General features: G+C 37.6%; 1 protein-coding gene across 1 annotated transcript in view; it reads right to left on the reverse strand.

Moving 5' to 3' along the window:
• Positions 1-14,182, reverse strand: part of LOC111150840 (lysophosphatidylglycerol acyltransferase 1) — a 122,969-nt gene that overhangs the window by 37,880 nt on the left and 70,907 nt on the right. The window contains exons 3-5 of the mRNA XM_022508468.1: positions 8,402-8,520; positions 3,977-4,072; positions 557-830 (exon numbers count right to left, since the gene is read on the reverse strand). Coding sequence (XP_022364176.1) covers positions 557-830; positions 3,977-4,072; positions 8,402-8,520 — 489 coding nt within the window. The remainder of the gene's footprint in view (positions 1-556; positions 831-3,976; positions 4,073-8,401; positions 8,521-14,182) is intronic.

A 14,182-nucleotide genomic window follows, 5' to 3' on the forward strand; every position in this document is an offset into this window, starting at 1 on the left:
GCGTCGGGCTCTCTGCTCCGCGGGGAGTCTGCTTCCTCCTCTCTTTGCCTGCCTCTCTGCCTACTTGTGATTTCTATCTGTCAAATAAATAAATAAAATAAATAAAAGCTTTCTAAATTTGATAAATGAAAAAAACATACATTATTACAATTTGCATTTGCAAATCTATGATTAGTTTTTCAAATTAGTGATTTCTATTCCTGTACCATTAACCTAGCAATTCCACTTCTAGGAATCTATACTCCCGACTATACTTCCACAAATATATGAAGATATTTACAGCTTACTGCAGCAGTGGGAATGGCCAGCAGTAAGGGTGGGTGGGGTAAAGGAAAGACACCTTTGTCTTTGTTCATTTTGCATTACTTGAATAAATTATTGTAAGCATGAACTAACTTCTGTAAATAGAAACACTAAAAAATTAAATTTGAACCTTCTCCCTGGGTATTATTTCTGTTTGACAAAAATTATAATTATAAAAAGAATAATAATGTTATCTCCTGGAACTCCAGATAATTCCTGAGTTCCAACAAAAGAGTGCTAAAAGCCATCATACCTAATTCTTTAGCATCTCCTCCTGCTGGACTTCCATTTTCCTGTCGTGCTACAAGCGCACTCAAGATAATGTTTGTTGCCCCAATCCTTGGCAGAGTGACATGTGTAAGAAATGGCAAGTTATTTTTTTTGGCAAACGCTTGACTTGTTTCTCGCCTCTTCCTGAGGAAGCCCCCTTCTGGAAACAAAACAATCCATTTTCGGTCTCTGCTCCTGTAATTCTTTTCTAGGTGCTTTTTGAGAAGAAGAAGCTGCTGGTCACGATGAGATTTTCCCTAAGAAACAGACACACATACAATAAGTATAGGCACATTTGAAATTAAAATGCCACAAAATTAAATAGAAATAACAGCTTCTAAAGTAAAATCCCATTCACAGATCAGAAGAGCGATTTCCCCCCACTCGCTTCCCCCTTTGACTGCGGCGGTAAAAAGAAGTGATTAGCGCTTACAGACATGAGCAAGACAATTGCTCTAATTACCTCTGAGAGTTCATTCATTCATCAGCTCAGTGACTGTTTACTGAGAGCGTGTAACTTGGCAGGCACTGTCCTACACACTGGAGATAGAGAAGTAAGAGACCCTTGTGGAGGTTACTCGAGTAGAAAAGATAGAAAACTAAAAAGTGTAAATTTGGATGGTGATGTGTTAGGAAGAAAATGAGTAAGAGGATAGAGAAGGTCAATGAGGTCAGAGAGAACAGCCCCAAGGAGGTGAACGGGGAGCAATGAGCTGGTAATGTGAAGGAACCAGTCAAGTGGAGAGGAGAGGCAGAGTTCTCCAAGGGACAGAACAAAAAGGAAAAAGGCCCGGAGATGGGAACAAGCGCTACGTATTCAAAGAGCAGTACCAAGGCCAGTGTGGCTGATTTGTGATGAGTGAGGAAGACAGTGGTAGAAGAGGAAACTGCAGAGAGGAAGGGCCTTGAACTTGGTAAGTAGTCTGGGATGAGAAGTCAATGGGTGGTTCTGAACAAGGGAGGGTCATGATCTTATTTACATTAAAAAAAAAATCCGATGGCTCCAGTGACAGCAAGACTCCAGCAGATAAGCCGGCAGACTACTGCAGCCGTCCAGGCAAGGGAGTGTGATGAGATCTGACTATGGTGTATTGATGAGAAGTGGATACACTCAGGAAAGTCTGAAAGTAGAGCAAACAGGGCATTCTAATGGACAGGACCTTAGTGTGAAGGAGAGAGAAGAAAGAAGATGACTTGGATACTGAAACAGGAATCCAGAAAAATTTGTAGGAAAGCCCAAAACCCACAGACAAATATTACAAAGGTTCTTCCTTTCAGTATAGTTGATTCATTAATAATTTTCCAGCCAACACAAATACAGAAGGCCCCGAAATAATCTGTATGCATTCAGTCTTTAAATTACTACAGTGCAAAGCAAGTAAGACATTTATTTTACTGAACCGAACTGATCATGATTAAGCTTTATTTATTAAGTTCCCAAGACTGCATGTAAAACATTTTTATATTCTTGGAAATACCTAGTAGTAAAGTCCAAGAGACTTTCTTTAAAAATGGTAGTTTCTCTCTCTCCCCCACCAATGTTACAGATTTTTATTACTATCTTATTGGGTTCGGAAGGGGAGGAAGGGTTGCTCTTTAGAAACAAACTTGCAATATTTCTGGTAATTTTGAAATACAGTCTTTAAGTATGTAAAACTTTACATTGCAATAAAAAGGAAAATGTTTTGGAGTACATTATTTTCTACGCTTATCTCCTCAAAGTACACTAATCACTTAGTGTAACTTAGTGATGCCTCAGGGTCATCAAACGGTCAATTGTTAAAAGGGTGATAGTTTCCTCATACTCTCCTGATGAAAAGGGCTCTGCTTTCCCTTAGACAGCTAAGCTGCAATGGCTACTTCTACTTATTCCCCTCCTGTGATGCTCTAGAGTATTAATGCTAATTTCTTTGTTATGTTGTTCTAATCACTGTTCGTTCATTTTGTCTCAAGCTTGTGGCCAATCCCCAATGCCACTTCCTCCTGAGGTCCCCACGCAATGCTTGCATTCGTCTTTCTGCTCAGAAGAACCAAGAGTGTTTCCTAGAAACTAGATCATGGGCACAGCATGTGGAAAAGAAAATGTTTTGTACGTAAGTGTCTGGAGTAAAGTATATATGTTTTGTGACACCTACAGTCATCTCAGAAGTTTCTCTACACACTTCCAGCATATTTCTGAACTTGTGGTCTCCGATGAGACTTAATCAGATTCAACAGTTATTCAGTAAGTACTTATATGGACAAGGCTGAAGCTGCTCCATATATAAATACCAGATAAGTGTGGCATTGCCATACGTAAAAACTCTTGCATATCATATTTCAGTTTTTGAGAAAATCAAGCCTGTGATACCAGTGGCATACCAGGGAAATACCGTAATGTAGTGCTGACTTGATAAGAGGGTGTGATTCTTTCTCCTACACTAACTAAACTTGTCCCTAATGCCTGGGACCCATTCTCAATCTACCTTCCTCTATCAAACTCATACTTATTTTTTCTCTAAAGTTTTTCTGAGTTCATAAAAATCTGATGGATTCACTTTTCCTACTATGAATTCCCCAAATATGTTCTTCTATCTACCTACCTACCAGCAATTTAGGTACCTTCTCTATCATGTGATAGTGACTTGTTAGTAAAAATAATGGTGAAAATATAGATGACGAGGGGGCACCTGGGTGGCTCAGCAGGTTAAAGCCTCTGCCTTCAGCTCAGGTCATGATCTCAGGGTCCTGGGATTGAGCCCCGAATCGGACTCTCTGCTCAGCAGGGAGCCTGCTTCCCTCCTCTCTCTCTGCCTGCCTCTCTGCCTACTTGTGATTCTCTCTCTGTCAAATAAATAAATAAAATCTTAAAAAGAAAAAAAGAAAATACAGATGATGATAGTGGTAATCATGATAAAAATGATGAAGAAGGGACCAGGCATTGAGTAATACACTCCAAGTGTATTACTTCATTTAAACCCCACCCTATAACGGCAGTGCCTCTTGTTGTGTTCGGGTACGGTGTTCTCTGTCTAATGGAGGGGTGGTCGACTCCGTACCCTAACAGTTGTCATCTGAAAAATGAGGAAACTTCGAAAGTTTAAATAAGTTGCCTTATTCATATAGCTAAGAAGCAGAAGAGCTGAGAATGGCGTAGTGGCTTGATAAATCTTTACTAAACACTGTACTGTTCAGATGTGAGAAGGAGGGTAGAGATTAGAGTATCTGCAATGTCACCATTTTACTGCTTGGGCACACTCAAACTCAGATCGAAAGAAATGTTTCAGGGAACAAAGATTCAGAGGAAGAGCTCCCTGAGATACTAGAGCTCGCTCTATGTATTATAACTGGTTTGGGCCTATGTTTACAATAAAGGATCAGTGTGATCAGGCTATCACTGTGAGAAAGGAAAACTCATACTCACCTGTCTTATAAAGAAGTCTCCGTGAATCAGAGAAACAATTCCAAAGTTTGTGTACTTAAAAATATGATCCATCAACCACATCATTTGAGCAACAACCTAAAATATTTAAAAGCAAGAAATAATTACATGGTAAGTATTAGAAACCTGCTGTAGTCTAGCCAGGGCTTTAAGTTTTAAATATAATCACCTAAGCATCCTCTTAATTAAGCTATGTATTTTAAATCCAGTGTTTACTTCTATAATTAAAGCACAAAGTCTCCATGAAAAATTACTGATCTTGAGTCCAAGTCTTGAAATCTCAGGTCTCAGGTAATACATATTACTGTGTAACAAATGAAGCTGAATTAACTTCTTAAATCTGGACTTAATGATTCCAAATTTGTTCTACCCTAAACAAAGTCTCTGGTGATTCTTATATAACTTGTAAAATTATTTTGAATCAATAAAATGAAGTTATTGAATGAGGGCTCTAAGTTTAATTAATAAGCACTAAAGCTTTATAAAATGTGACTTTACCTTAATGGCTAAAATATTAAAAATTATAAATTATAAACATAAATGTAAAATTTAAAATTTTATAAAAGTTCAAAAATGTCCAAAATAAAAGAACATTCAAGTTCATTTCATAGAATGATTTATATATGCGATTTTGTTAAGAAGATTTGTTAGTTTATGCAAGGCCGTATTCTTTACCAGCACAGTAATATTCATAGCGCCTCAGTTCTTAAACACAGAAATAGTATCCCTTTTTGATAAGAGTCAGTACTCGTATTAAGAGCAAAAGACTTGGGACGCCTGGATGGCTCAGTCGGTTATGCCGCTGCCTTCAGCTCAGGTCATGATCCCAGAATCCTGGAATGGAGTCCCTCACTGGGCTCCTTGCTCGGCAGGGAGCCTCCTTCTCTCTCTGCCTCTGCCTGCTTGCTCGATCTATCTCTCTCTCTCTCTCTCTCTCTCTCTCTCTCTGACAAATAAATAAATAAATAAAATCTTAAAAAAAAAAAGAGCAAAAGACTTTATTTCAAACAAATTTCAAAATTAAATGTAAAGTGTAAACAGGGATCTAATTAATAAAGTGGGTAATTGTTCCTCCCTGCTGAGGAAATGGCATTCCTTGTTATAATCCTTAAATAAATGCATTAATAGCTACAGCCTCAATCAAAAGAATGCAACAGAGCCCCTTTGGTTTCTATGGGAATAACTTTTGTAAACTTCATCTCGAAGCACCAAATTATATGAATTTACGTAAGAGGAAAAAAATGAGCACTGACATCGCTGGTGCTTTTGCAAAAACATTATAAAAGCTGACAAATAATATAACATTAATGCTTCTGCCTTAATTTTTTAGCATCACTAAATAGTTCAACTACACAACTCCTTCCCCATGAACTCTACTATGTTAAATCATTTTAAAAAATAAAGATATGTGCCCAGTGAAGAAGTCATTCCCCAAGGCAATTAATACAGAATAAAATGATTGCCATCATCTCGTTTTTTTCAGTCTTGTTTTGCTTTGTAATGATGACTGTTTAAGTAAATTGAGATTTGAATTAAAGGGAATTTGCTGAAAAGTGTCCCAAAGAACAAACAAAAAGCAAGTTGCTTTAACCTATAAAATACTTGAGCTTTATACACAGTAGGAGGTTTAGCGGCTATTTATTGATTTCTGGGTTTAAAATACCAACACTAAAGCCACGAGCTTTTATGTTTCACCTTACATTTACAGTGGATTTATCTCTTCAGTTAGAAGGGCCACCTAAAACAATTCATTTCAATAAGACAGCCAAGCTACCTTCTGAGATTTTTATGGGTAATTCCATCTTAGCTTATTTTAGGGGAAATGTTACAAGTCAATAAATGTTTATTATATGTCTAATAAAGTTCTTTTGACAGAAATAAAAATTCTTAGTTTTATCATAATTTGTCATAAAAGGACATGACTGAATTCACAGATACTTATTTTTAAAAGGTACCAGCACATTTGGAAAATACAATTAATCCTTTGTTTCATATTCCTCAAAAGAGGGTCAGTAAACACCAGCTGCCTGAAGCAACTCTCAGTGTTTCATAGATCTGTCACTCCGAGCTCTGTCAGGTAATTCCAAGAAACAGAATTGGCCCACATCAATTATTCTTTATCTGGAAGCATGGGTTTTCTACATATCGAAACATCTAGAGACGATTACATGAAGGACTATGTTCTTTATATCCTTCAGAAAGTATAGTTAAGTCAATGGTTCTCCTGTTCAGAAATCTGTAAGGACAATTTGGGTTGTCACGATGACTAGAGTGGGCTACCAGCATTTAGTGGGTAGCAGGCAGGTATGGAAAACAGCCAGCAATGCCCCAGACAATTCAGGACAAGAGTGCTGTCCTCCCAACGGGCCAACGGACCCCTGCTAACAGGAAAGGCTCCTACAAGAAGTCTCCTGAATTCCAAAAGCTATGTTACACTCACATAGCCATTAAACTAGTATTTTTTTATTTGGCCCACAATTTAGCGTTAGCCTTCTTTCTTTGAATGTACCCACAGAGTATGCAGTAAGTCAAGTGAACATTTTTACTGGTAAATATAAATTAATATTGCCCTATACATATTAGGCAGGAGGGAGAGATTATGGTGCTTCCAGCTTTATACTTCTCAATTATTCTTTTATGAAAGAAGATTTTAAAAAATTCTTTAAGATTCCAAGTTACTCACTAATAACAGATTATAAAAAATGTTTAGTATAACTTATCTGAAAATAAAAACAAAATTACTCTGAACAGAAAAATGAACCTAAGTCAAACTAAGTCAAACTAACAGAAATCTTTTTACAAAAGCAAACAAACAAGACAAATTTTCTTTTATCCACATAATTGGTAAATTTCAGATTACCTAATATTCTAGTTAATATAGTTATCATCCATGCCAAACTTGGGTGAGAATGATTAAGCTGGACATATTTATACTGACCACTGTAATCATTCTTTGAAATTCAAAAACCAATTAAGGACACTGTAAACCTTCAGAAATTTCACTACGAATGTAATGACCATATCATTAAGAATAAAAATTCTCTTTGATGAAAACCATCAAATGTTACATCTCTTTGATGTAAACTAGTCTTTACAAAATTTTAACATCACAAGTAATAAATATTAATATAAGAGCAAATATATTTATACAGTGATATTCTTTTAACAATTCAAGACTCTAAATATAAGATATAAGATAGAATTAATTCCACATTCCAGCAAGATTGTGCCTCTGCTTTTCAGATGGACATGAAAAACAGATTCCACAATAATCAAACATTTTCCTTTACTCTTACCTCATCTTCTGACCCCCACCATGACCTACTGAATCAAAATCTCTAGGATGTAAATATACCAGGCTTAGTCTTGCCTTGGTGCTCTGCCGAGACTGTTTCACTAAAGGCCTTCTTGCTTCACCACTCTAACTAGGTCAAGTTTATGTCCTTTCTCCTCTACAAAGTTTTCAATACCTGTCATACATGGGGAGCTCACCCTCTACTAAACACCTTTCACTTTGCAATTAAGTATTGTTCACTATACTTTCCCTCCACCTACGCTGGACTGTTGGCTCCTTTTAGAGGACAGTGTCTTAAAGGACTGATGTTCAATCCTTAGTCACTGACCATGAGTATGAAGCACTTAATAAACATCTATTGGTTTCATTGCTATTAGGATAAATATGAACTCCACTAATTTATACACTTTCTACTTATTTAGTTTTCTATGAACACAACCTCTTTATCTTCTAAGGTGATAATTCTTTTAATGCTAAAGACTGTATTTATTTTAAACCCACCCCTTTGACAGATGTATTTAGTGATCAACAAAAGTCATATGAAACCAACGGTTCATACATAGCCTAGCAACACCTAACAAAACTGGCCTGATATTTTTCCTTTCAATTTGCTTTGTAAAGGAAATCCAAAATGTTTACCTTTTTTTCTTCTGGCTAAAGATCCTCAAGATCAGCTAATTCACTGACCAACTAGACTCTTCTATCTTAAACAATACTGCTTTTTGTGCCTGTATTTTTCAAACCAGTGACCCACCATTTCACCTCAAGACAGCTCCCAATCTGAACATTTTAACTCTGATCTCTCTAGAGAGATCAGAGTTATCTCCAGAGAGATCTTAACTCTGATCTCTCTGGAGATATCATTCACATTATTTTCCAGTTACTTTTTTGAAAGACCACATTCCTGTCCTGGAGCTGGAATTAGAATTATATATATACATATTTTTTCTTTTGATTTTTCTCCATTTTTTCTTTAAATTTTCTCAATTTTGGAAAAGCATAGATATTCAAGTTTACGTTCCAAACCATAGTAAGATACTCAAACAGATTCTTTATCAACCCCACCCCCCACCCCCCACCCCTGCGCCTGCACCTGCCTTCAGGGTGCTTACCAGGCCTTTGTCCTGGAGGCACATCATCAGAGTACAAACATCCCCTGTTGCCTGATGATTCACCAACATCACTGCTTCATCTTGTGAAACGGCTTTAATATCGTCCCCCCATTCCATCACTGGAAGAACAACAAAGCTGTCACTTTAAAGATTTTACATTACTAGAAACCTTATATTAGACAAACTGGTACACATCAATGATGAGAGATCACTTACCTAAAACTTTAAAAGTTTGAGCTAAGTTTACTTCCTGTAAGTATCAGGCTGTCAATATAATATTTTATAAAGCCCCCAAACATCCATTAAAATGTAAAAATGCTCATCCTTTGACCGAGAAGTTTTACTTCTTAGAAATTTATCCCGCAGAAACATTTGTCCCAACAGGCAAAGACAGATGCGTAAAGGATGTTTATTGGAACTTAAATGTTCACCAACAGGGGAGTCAATAGAAAGTTATGATATCATGGAAGAGTATGAATCCACTGAAAGAATAGAGGGTATCTCTATACACTAACCCAAAAAGGACTTCTTATCAAGAAAATAAAGCAAATCACAAAACAATATATATAGCCTGATTCCACCTTTTTAGTGAAGGAATAAACTTTGTTATTTAATACAGTAAAAAAAAGTCTAGGTGAATGAATTCTAAACTACTGATATTGATCACGATTAGGACGAGCTTTCTAGAGCCCCTCAAATTCTACTTTATAATAAAATGTGAAAACATTCCAAATATATGCAAGTATTTTCATTTTTAAATAAGGAAACTAATGAAGATGTTACACTTATTAAGAACCTCCGGACAAAAAGTCATCATACCAGAACCTATTATGTACACTCTAAGGAAAACAATGGTATCTCCATGTAGTTATGTCTCATTTAACAGTAAATCCACTTCACAGAAAAAAGATAACTGAGCAGCAGTTTTGAGCATCAGGATTCTACAAGTCAAAGCATCCAGGGTTCCTCAAATGTCTGACATGAATTATGAGGGGCTGATTATACGTTAGTATTCACTCCTCTCACGGCTAAAGGGAAAAAAGCCAACCCACCTGCCTGTAATAGTTCTGGATGCAAGAGGCATGGGGAGTTGTAGAGCTCACCTGCTCTGCCTCCCCCAGCCTCCGTCCTTTTCCAGCCATCCTTCACTGTCACCCCAACATAGCAGAGCTCCTCATAAGAGTTCATGTGAGAAAAGGGGTCTGCTAATTGCTTCTTTCTGTTAAAACCCATTTAAGCAAGGCATCTATTCATTGATTTTAAAGACTTTAAAATTTGTATTAAGGAAATTTTCAGCTGGGCTAAACACAGTATTAAGTTGTGGGACCTCTTTGCAAAGTGAGGTATTCTAATCATTACCAACACTCAAATGTTATTACCAACGCTCAAATAGCTTATATGGTATAGGAAATTTTTTATTTTAGTTTCTTTTAAATGAACGCAGCATAAAAGTACACTAAAGGGATATCAAATAATCCTTGAGGAATAGAGGCAGAACCATGGGAGAGAACCCAGCCTGGCCCCTTGAAAAATGCAGCAGCACCAACTTTCCTTCCAGTGGCCTTTCCTTCCCCAAGTTCCAATTCAGCTCAGCTGACAAGCTAACTACTGAAACATATTTAAACAGCTGCTGTGGGGAGTATGAATTGGTACAACAGTTTGGGAAGTCAATTTGGCAATATATATCAAAACTGAGAAATGCAGAAATCTTTTATCCAGAAATTCTACTTCTAGGAATTCAACTTACAGATACACTTATTTATGTGCAGACCGACGCATATGCAAAACTGGTTACCGCAGCCTTATTTGTGAGAGCAAAGAGGAAGGGGTGCCTGGGTGGCGCAGCTGGTTAAGCGGCTGACTCCTGGTTCTGGCTCAGGTCGTGATCTCATGAGTCCCACGTCAGGCTCTACGCCCAGCTTGGAGTCTGCTTAAGATTCTCCCTCTGTTGCATTCTGCCCTTCCCTCCCTCTCATGCCCGCTCTCCAAAATAAATAAATAAATTAATTAAAAAAAAAAAAGGAGGAACGAGGAAAACAACTCAAAAGGAAGACTAGATCAAATTCATAGAAATTGAAAACCAATGGTGGTTTCTAGGAGGGGGACTATTCAATTTGTAGAGCATTTCAGTTTTGCAAGATGAAAAAGTTCTGGAGATTGGTTATACAATAATGAGAATATACTTAATGCTGAACCATACACTTAAAAATGGTTAAGAGGAGGGATGCTTGGGTGGCTTAGTCACTTGACCGATTGACTTTGGTTTCAGCTCACATCATAATCTCATGGGTGGTGGGAACAAGCCCCCCAACCCCCGTGGGGCTCCAGGCTGCTGTGGAGTCTGCTTAAGATTCCCTCTCTCCTTCTTCCTTTGCCCCTGCCCCTGCCCCTGCTCATGTGTGCTCTCTCGCTCTCAAATCAATTTTTAAAAAATCTTTAAAAAATGGTTAAGATGATAAATTTTGTGTTATGTATATTTCACCACAATTAAAAATTTAAAAAGGAGACTAATTATATCTATGTAAAGGAATATTATGTAATCATATAATTTGTATACTAACATGGAACAATATGCTATAAGTAACAAGAGCAAAATGCAGAACACTGTGGCAGGGATGCCACCAATTGGGTTTTAAAAAGGATGGGGGGAGGGGCACCTGGGTGACTCAGCAGGTTAAGTATCCAACCCTTGATTTCCACTCAGATCAATATCTCAGGGTCATGAGACCTTGATTTTAGCTCAGAGCAAGATCTCAGGGTCATGAAATCAAGCCCCACTTCAGGCTTGTGCTGGGCGCTAGGTGTGGAGTCTGCTTAAGATTCTCTCCCTCTGAGGGCGCCTGGGTGGCTGAGTTGATTAAGCAGCTGCCTTTGGTTCAGGTCATGATCCCGGGGTCCTGGGATGGAGCCCTGAGTTGAGATTCCCCGCTCGGCATGGAGTCTGCTTCTCCCTACACCCCTTCCCTCATGCATGCTCTCTCTCTCTAATAAATAAAATCTTTAAAAAAAAAAAAAAAGATTCTCTCCCTTCCTCTCCCTCTGACACCCTGCTCACACCACCTGCTCACCAACCCACCCTCAAAAAATAAAATATAATAAAGTAAAAAGAATGGAGGGAGATATATTTGCTCAACAGAAGTTCCCCCATCATGCCTCTGTTGATAATCCACACATGCAGACAGACAGACACACACACACACACACACACACACATACACAATTCTTTTATTAATTCATTCCTCATTCAGTAAGTCAGCACCAGGCACTACTAGGTGTTGTGGATATAAAATGAAAAAGTCAGTTGCATTTCTATACACTAAAAATAAGACAGAAGAAAGAAAAATTAAGGAGTCAATTCCATTTACAACTGCACCAAAAACTATATGATACGTAGGAATAAACCTAACCAAAGAGGCAAAGAATCTGTACTCAGAAAACTATAAAGTACTCATGAAAGCAATTGAGGAAGACACAGAGAAATGGAAAAACATTCCATGCTCCTGGACTGCAAGAACAAATATTAAAATATCTGTGCTACCTAGAGCAATCTACACATTCAATGCAATCCCTATCAAAATACCATCAATTTTTTTTTTCCACAGAGCTGGAACAAATAACCCTAAAATTTATATGGAACCAGAAAAGACCCCAATAGCCAGAGGAATGTTAAGAAAGAAAACCGAAGCTGGTGGCATCACAATTCCAGAGTTCAAGCTCTATTGCAAAGCTGTAATCAACAAGACAGTATGGTACTGGCACAAAAACAGACATGTAGCTCAAATGGAACAGAAGGGAGAACCCAGAAACAGACCTTCAACTCTATGGTCAACTAATATTTGACAAAGCAGGAAAGAAATGTCCAATGGAAAAAACACAGTCTCTTCAACAAATGGTGTTGGGAAAATTGGACAGCCACATGCAGAAGAATGAAACTGGACCGTTTTCTTATACCACACACAAAAATAGACTCAGAATGGATGAAAGACCTAAATGTGAGATAGGAATCCATCAAAATCCTCAAAGAGAACAGAGGCAGTAACCTCTATGACTTCAGCCACAGCAACTTCTTCCTAGACCTGTCTCCAAAGGCCAGGGAAACAAGGGCAAAAGTGAACTAGTGGGGCTTTATCAAGATAAAAAGCTTTTGCACAGCAAAGGAAACAGTCAATAAAACCAAAAGACAATCCTCAGAATGGGAGAAGATATTTGCAAATGTCTTATCAGATAAAGGGCTAGTACCCAAAATCTACAAAGAACTTAACAAACTCAACACCCAGGAACAAATAATCCAATCAAGAAATGGGTAGAAGACATGGGCAGACATGCCTCCAAAGAAGACATACCAATGGCCAATAGACACATAAAAATATGCTCACCACCACTCGGCATCAGGGAAATAAAAATCAAAATTACAATGAGACACTACCTCACACCAGTCAGAACAGCTAACATTAACAAGTCAGGAAACAACAGATGTTGGTGAGGATGCAGCCCTCCAACACTGTTGGTGGGAATGCAAGCTGGTGCAGCCACTCTGGAAAACAGCATGGAGGTTCCTCAAGAAGTTAAAAATAGAGCTACCCTACGACCCAGCAACTGCACTACTTGGTATTTACCCCAAAGACACAAATGTAGAGATCCGAAGGGCATCTGAACCCCAATGTTTACAGCAGCAATGTCCACAATAGCCAAACTACGGACAAATGAATGGATAAAGAAGATGTGGTATATATATACAATGGAATATTACTCAGCCATCAAAACAAATGAAATCTTGCAATTTGCAACAACATGGATGGAACTAGAGGGTATTATGCTAAGCGAAATAAATTAATCAGAGAAAGACAATTATCATATGAACTCACTCATATGTAGAATTTAAGAAACAAACAAAGGAGGATAGGAGAAGAGAGGAAAAAATAATACGAAATCAGAGAGGGAGACAAACCATGAGAGACTCTTAATCATAGGAAACTAAGGGTTGTTGGGGGGATAGCATAACTGGGAGATGGACATTAAGGAGGACACATAGTGTAATAACCACAGGGTGTTATACAAGACTGATGAATCACTGATCTCTACTTCTGAAACTAATAATATATGTTAATTAACTTAATTTTAATTTTAAAAAAGGGAAATAAAGGAAAACAATAAAATAAAATAAAAAGAACAAAAGTATTATTCTAACAGTAGTTAAAACATTTAAGAGAAGTCTAGCTTGGTTCTATAAACACTGAGCTACTAAGACTAATGTGCAAAGTCTTCTGGCTCCATATCTATATAAACAGAGGTTTCATAACCAAATATTCCTTTAATGCAATTTCTGCCACATGAATGGAAAATGCTAGATACCTAGGTCTATGTAGTGAGAAAGCATGTAAGTGTATTTAACTGCAAATAAGTTGTTGTTGTTTTACATAAAATGTATCCTACCTGTTTGCTTTACATAAAGTAGATAAAACTAGTGAGTTAGCTTCAATCTCTTAAATTGAATTTAGAACCCTTTGATGTGGCTTGAATAGCTTCCTCCCCCTCAAATTTACATCCATCTAAAATCTGTAAATGGGACCTTATTTGAAAACAGTTTAATCAATTAAGATGCGCTTTTACTGGATTAGGGTGAGCCCTACATCTAAGTCCAATATCACAGGTATCCTTTAGGAAGAAGGGAAATGTGGACTTTTGAGATACACAGGGAGAATGCCATGGGAGAACAGAGCAGAGGACTGGAGTGACAGATCTACAAGCCAAGGCCTGAGGACAACCACCAGAAGCAGCCAG

This window comes from Enhydra lutris, unplaced genomic scaffold, assembly GCF_002288905.1.
Source record: "Enhydra lutris kenyoni isolate GAN:26980312 unplaced genomic scaffold, ASM228890v2 scaffoldscaffold24, whole genome shotgun sequence".
Classification (NCBI taxonomy): Eukaryota; Metazoa; Chordata; class Mammalia; order Carnivora; family Mustelidae; genus Enhydra; species Enhydra lutris.